Raw genomic sequence first — 6578 nt, 5'->3', positions numbered from 1 at the left:
GACGGGGGGAGCCTGGTGGGCTGCCGTCTATGGGGTCGCACAGAGTCGGACACGACTGAAGCGACTTAGCAGCAGCAGCAGGTATAAAACAGGTAACTAATGGGAACCTACTGTATAGCATAGGAAACTCTGCTCATTGCTCTGTGGTGACCAAATGGGAAGGAAATCCAAAAAAGAAGGGACGCATGTATACATATTGCTGATCCATTCTGCAGTATGGTAGAAACTTACACAACATTGTAAAGGAACTATACTCCAATCAAATAAGGAACAAGGCAGTCAGTGTGGCTGGGGCAGAGGTGGGGAACACGGGGAAGCGTGGATGAGCTCAGAGAGAGAGATTATACAAGAACTGCAGGCCATGCAAGGACTTGGCTTCTAGTCTGGGTGAAATGAGAAGCCATTAGAGGGTTTTGAGATGTGAAACTACATAATCTGACATGATGTTTTGAAGGCTCACTTGCTACTCTGTTGAGAACAACCTGTAGAGGAGCCAGGGTGGAAGCAGAGAGACCAATCCGAAGGCTCCCAAAGGAATGTGGGTGAGAGATGATGGTGGCTGGGATCAGGCTGGTAGCAGTGAAGTGGTGAGGGGTGGTGGATTCTAGATCTATTTTGAGGAAGAGCCGATGGGTCTTCTGATGTGGGGGGAAAGGTTTGGGAAGGGACATCAGGAGTTCACCTTCAGACACATTAAGTTCAAGATGCCCTAATAGATTTTCAGGTGGGAGTGTCAAGGAGGTGGTTGGAGAGAGGTGCCTGGCGTTCAGGGGAGAGGTCCAGGCTGGAGTTGTAAGCTTGAGGGTCATTGGAGAACAGTTTCAGTGGTCAGTGAGAACAAAAGCCTGGTCAGAGAGAGCAGAATAGTAGCGTGCAGGAGTGGCCTCCTTCCTGAACTCCTCCTCTGCCCAGTGAGCTCGCTTCTCAGCCTCCCCACTGCTCAGTCCCAGCAACGTGCTGGAGTCTCCTCTTGACAGATGGTAATTTGCCCATGACCCAAAACCAAGCACAGCAATCCAGTGAGGCTGGTGCTCAATTACTCCTAATTCTATACTACTGGTGATATAGATAAAGAGAAGCTATCTTCAGAAGTTCTGTTTAAAAAGTTATAAATCTAAAAGAGAGTTTTGCATTAGGTATATCAAATGCTGGAATTCTTACATTTTTCTCCTCTATATAAATCCAATATAAATATAATCTTGGGCATGATATGATTGTTGTTTTTCAGTCGCTCAGTCGTGTCTGACTCTTGTGACCCCGTGGACTGCAGCACGCCAGGCTTCCCTGTCCTTCACTATCTCCCAGAGTTTGCACAAATTCATGTCCATTGAGTCGATGATGCCATCCAACCATTTCATCCTCTGCTGCCCCCTTCTCCTCTTGCCCTCAGTCTTTCCCGATATCAGAGTCTTTTCCAGTGAATTGGCTCTTTGAAACAGGTGGCCGAAGTATTGGAACTTCAGCTTCCACATCAGTCCTTCCAATGAATATTCAGGGTTGATTTCCTTTAGGATTGACTAGTTTGATTTCCTTGCTGTCCAAGGGACTCTCAAGAGTCTCTTCCAACACCACAGTTTGAAAGCATGATATGATAACAAACACCTAAAGATTACCCTAAACCTAGAAATTTAGGGGAAATTCCAATGTAATTGAACTGTTCACATAATATTTAAATAAAAACAAAGCATTATTTTATTGAAAAGAAAAATATCAGAAGAAAGGAATTGGATACTTAACTGTGAATATAGTGGTGACTTTTCAATGACTTCAGTTGCAAAGAGGAGCAGAGAAATGGGGCAGCAGCTAGAGGGAGAAGTTGGAATCCAAGAGGAACTGTTTTCTTATGGGAGGTATTGCAGCACATGTCCAGGCTGATGGGAACGGACTTTTCTGTACTTTCTTCCCTGTCTTTGCTCATTCTGTCCCAACTCCTTCAAATCCTTCAGGGCTCAGATCAGGTGCCCTTCTTCTCTGAAGCCTCCCCAGCTTCCCTGAGCCAGACACCAAAGGACTCTTCGCCCTTCCCCATTCCTAATTCCCATAACATCTATTTAAGGGCATTTTTAAGTACAAGTTCCTTGAGAATCTCTCCCTATCTTGCCCATCTTTGTATTCAAAGCCTTCTCACTCCTCATTTTTCACTCAAGAGTACACCTGCTTGATAAACATTTATTGAGTGAACAAGTGAATTCCACGGAACTGAATTTACACAGGTTGGTCCAGGGACCTAGAAACAGCGATTTTATAAGTAGTGTATCTCAAACTCTTCTCTTGAAATAGACTTAGTAAAGTGAATGTTTATGTAGGGCGGTCTGGAGAAACAACTAGAAGCAACTGGAAATTTCCTTGAAGGCACATGTTTCCTTTAAAAATTCCTGAAACGTTCCCTGGCAGTCCAGTGGTTAGGATTCAGTGCTCTCACTGCTGGGGCCCACATTCAATCCCTGGTCAGGGAACGAAGATCCCACATGCAGTGCAGCTTGGCCTAAACAAAATAAAATGTTTAACCTACCCTGATATCGCTCTGGGTTTATCTTATTTCCAAATAATACTGTAATTTATTTATTATTTATTATTCATTTTCTCCCAAAAGTCTTGAAATAGAACTTGTACTTCCGAAAGTGACCCACCCTCAAAATACGTGTCTCTTGGTTTGAGTATCTGGTAGAGGATTTGACACTGAAGAAGTTGCTTTACAAAATAGTGAGGAATTTGTTAGCCTGCAAGGTATTATCGGAGAAGGCGATGGCAACCCACTCCAGTACTCCTGCCTGGAAAATCCCACGGATGGAGGAGCCTGATGGGCTGCAGTCCATGGGGTTGCGAAGAGTCGGACATGACTGAAGCGACTTAGCAGCAGCAGCAGCAGCAGCAGCAAGGTATTATGACTGTATTCTGCCTCTGAGGGATGTCATGTTTTAATTATAGGAGAGAATATATGGAACATATATATCTACTTAATTTATAAGAGGCAATATTTTTTAGTTAGGTAGCATACTTTGGTGATTAATAATAAAACTAAAGCAAAAGCTCTGGAGTCATGCAGACCTGGGTTGCAGTCTTGGTTACATTATTCATTCATTCTGAGGGTTAAGTTGCTCAATCGTGATCGCCTTTTTGCAATCCCATGGGCTGTAGCCTACCAGGCTCCTCCGTCTATGGAATTTCCCAGGCAAGAGTACTGGAGTGGGGTTGCCAATTCCTTCTCCAGGGGATCTTCCCAACCCAGGAATCGAACCCAGGTCTCCCACATTGCAGGCAGACACTTTACCCTCTGAGCCACCAGGGAAGCCAAAATAAGTGGGTCACTCATTCTGACTTTACACAAATTAGCAACCCCTCTAAGCCTTGGTTTTTTCCATCTCTAACACAGAGACAGGAAGAATAATGTTCCCCACCTCCTTGGGCTGCTGTAGGTATTGAGTGAGGTATTGCTTGTATAGCCCTTGGCTCTGTCACTAGTACATAGTAGAAAGAAAGTAGCAAGTGAAGTTGCTCAGTCGTCTCCGACTCTTTGCGGCCCCATGGACTGTAGCTTGCCAGGCTCCTCCATCCATGGGATTTTCCAGTGGGTTACCATTTCCTTCTCCAGGGGATCTTTCTGACCCAGGGATCGAACCTGGGTCCCCCGCACTGCAGGCAGACTCTTTACCATCTGAGCCACCAGGGAAACCAGAGCATATAGTAAGTGCTCAATAAATAAGTGGGCCGGAAACCCAGACCAGCAAATAGATGATTACAGCGGTTTGCCATTTCCTTCTCCAGGGGATCTTCCTGACCCAGGAATCGAACCTGGGTCTCCTACATTGCAGGCAGATTCTTTACTGACTGAGCTATGAGGGAAGCCCCAGTACCTAGTAAGTGTTCAATAAATAAATGGGCCAGAGACCCAGACCAGCAAATAGGTGACTACAGCCTTCAGTGAGAAGTGCTGGGGCAAAGGGTACTAAGTCCAGTGGGAGTCCCAGGAAAAACATTAGGGAAGGCTTCCTGGAGGAACTGACATCTTATCTGAGCAGCTGAAAGGAGGTTGGGATATGTTATGGGAAGAATAATGAGAAAGCTGGGTTTCCCTGGTGGCTCAGATGGTCAAGTGTCTGCCTGCAGTGTGGGAGACCCTGGTTCAACCCCTGGGTCTCAGAAAGATCCGCTGGAGAGGGAAATGGCAACCCAGTATTCTTGCCTGGAAAATCCCATGGATGGAGAAGCCTGGCAGGCTACAGTCCATGGGGTCGCAAAGAGCTGGACATGACTGAGAGACTTCAATTTCTACTGTCTTTTCTTTTCAGTTCATGGCAGGCGAGGAGAGATGAGAGGTAAGGCTATAAATGGCAGGAGCAAGAGATCATATAGGACCAGATAGCCATGAAGAAGTTTGTCTTTCACGCAGAGAGCAATGGGGGTCACTGGAGAATTCTAAGGAGGGGAGCAGCTGACCAGATATGCAAGACTGGGGGCAGAGAGACTGGTGAGGAGATGAGAGGTGGTGTGATCTGAACTAGTGTTGGCCAGGAGATGGAGAAGTTGGCCATGTTTGTGAGACATTTAGGAAGTAATGATAATGATTGAGTGAAGGCTGGTGGAAGGAGATGGGGAATATGGTTTTCAGGGGGCACAGTGGTGCCTTCCACCAAGACAGGGAGAGAAGGAGTAAGGTACAAATTGGCCAGTTTAGTTTTGGACACATAGACTGTCTGTGAGATAGTCACATGAAACCATCCCATAAATGGTTATATACATAGATCTTAAGCCAGAGAAGGTTCCAGGCTGGAGAAGGAGTCTTGCAAGATGTGATAGGCTCAGTAATGGCCCCCAAAGATACCCAGGTCCTAATCCTTGGAACCTGTTATAATCTATGGCAAAAGGAATATTGCAGAGGTGATTAATTTAAGGATCTTGAGAAGGGGATATTATCCTAGATCATCTGGATGGGCCAAAAATGTAATCATAAACATGCTTATAAGATGGAGATCAAGGGAAATTTGACCACAGAAAAGAAGGTAATATGACACAGAAGCAAGATGGCCTTTAAGATGTGAACTTTGCCACAGGCCAAAGAATGCAAGGAATGTAGTTCTAGAAGCAGAAGATGAGGAAACAGATTCTCCTCTAGAGCCTTTGGAGGGAGTATGGCCCCACTGATACCTTGATTTTCAGTCCAATAAACCTCAGACTTCTGACCTTCAGGACTATAAGAGAATAAATAGGTGTTGTTTTAAGCCACCAAATTCGTGGTAATTTGTTACAGAGGAAATGACTATAGAAGACATCAACATTAATGGTGTAAGGAGAGCTGTTGGGGTTGCATGAAGGTGTCCAGGAAGCCTGGGTGGAGTGAGAAGAGCAAGGGGTCCAGCCTTTAAGATACACCCAGAGGGATTTCCCTGGTGGCCCAGTGGATGGGGATCTGCCTGCCAATGCAAGGGACATAGGTTTGATCCCTGATCCGAAAGGATTCCATGCAGCATGGAGCAACGAAGCTCATGCACCACAGCTACTGAGCCCATGTGCTGCAACTGCTGGCTAGCTAGATAAGCTTCTCAATAAGGCAGTGGGGTGAAATACCATGAAGTCATTTCAAAAGGGGGGAAATTCAAGCTTAGAGAAGCAAGCAATTTACTCAGCTGTATACAGCTTGGTCCACAGTAGTGCCAGGATGGGAACTGAGATCTGACTCCAAAGCCAGTGTTCTTCAGTGCAGTGCTTCCTGATATTTTCTAGAGGACCTCATGCTCCAGAACTAAACCTAAGTGGATTTTTATCCTGAACACCATCCCTCATCCACCCAAACATATTCGTCCTTTCCCAAGAGGCAGAGTTTAGTGGGTGCGAAGGAATGGTAGTCTTGAGCCTGGTCGGGATGGTGAGTCGGTGAAAGGCAGGAGACTGAGCCCAGAAAGAATGAAGGTGTGGGTGAGAGGGCTGGGTAAGGGGTGGTGGGGAACCAGTTCCTGAGCGCCTATTGTGTGAGGCTCCCTCCTCCCCAAATCACAACTAAGTGGCATTAGACTTCCCATTCTACAGAGAACGAAACTGAGGTTCCAAGAATGGACGTACTTTTCCTTAAATCACAGCTAGCTAGGTCACGAAGACACACAGACCCCGGAGGCACGGTCCACGGTTAGGGACGGAGCCAAGGGGCGGGTGTGGGCGGTCCTGGCCGAGCAGAGGCACAGAGACTGGTGTGCCGGGCAAGGGAGGGGTGGGGCGATCCGGGGCGCAGGCAGGACATCGAGAGCCCTCCGATCCCGGGCTCGAGAGAGAGATGACGGGCCGGGTGGGGGATAAGGCTGAAGGGTGATATCGTGAGGGCTGGGAACCAACAGACAGGAGAGGAAGACACAGGGTGCATTCAGGAGGGGTGCGGAGATGGGGCCCCGGGCTTTGGGAGCGAGGGTAAGTTCAGAGGCCCGACAAAGGGGCGGAGCCCTAGACTCGCCGAGAGCGAGGCCGGGCGGAGGAGCTTTAAGGGAGGCCGAAGGACCCGGCAGAGAGGCAGGGAGAGGGGACGCGGAGCCCTCTGAGGGGCCAAGGGCGGGGACGCGAGCCAGGGGCGGGGTTCTCAGGAGCAAGGAGGC

General features: G+C 47.6%; 1 protein-coding gene across 1 annotated transcript in view; it reads left to right on the top strand.

Moving 5' to 3' along the window:
• Positions 1–6214: 6214 nt before the first annotated feature.
• ASAP3 (ArfGAP with SH3 domain, ankyrin repeat and PH domain 3) overlaps positions 6215–6578 on the top strand; it is a 51915-nt gene continuing 51551 nt past the window's right edge. Inside the window, 1 exon segment of the mRNA XM_010830033.1 lies at positions 6215–6396. Within this exon segment, the coding sequence (XP_010828335.1) occupies positions 6370–6396 (27 nt within the window). The 5' untranslated portion in view covers positions 6215–6369.

This window comes from Bison bison, unplaced genomic scaffold (assembly GCF_000754665.1).
Source record: "Bison bison bison isolate TAMUID 2011002044 unplaced genomic scaffold, Bison_UMD1.0 scf7180017864516, whole genome shotgun sequence".
NCBI lineage: Eukaryota > Metazoa > Chordata > Mammalia > Artiodactyla > Bovidae > Bison > Bison bison.
The sequence above is the reverse complement of the archived record's forward strand: the minus strand, read 5'-3'. Positions and strand labels throughout refer to the sequence as shown.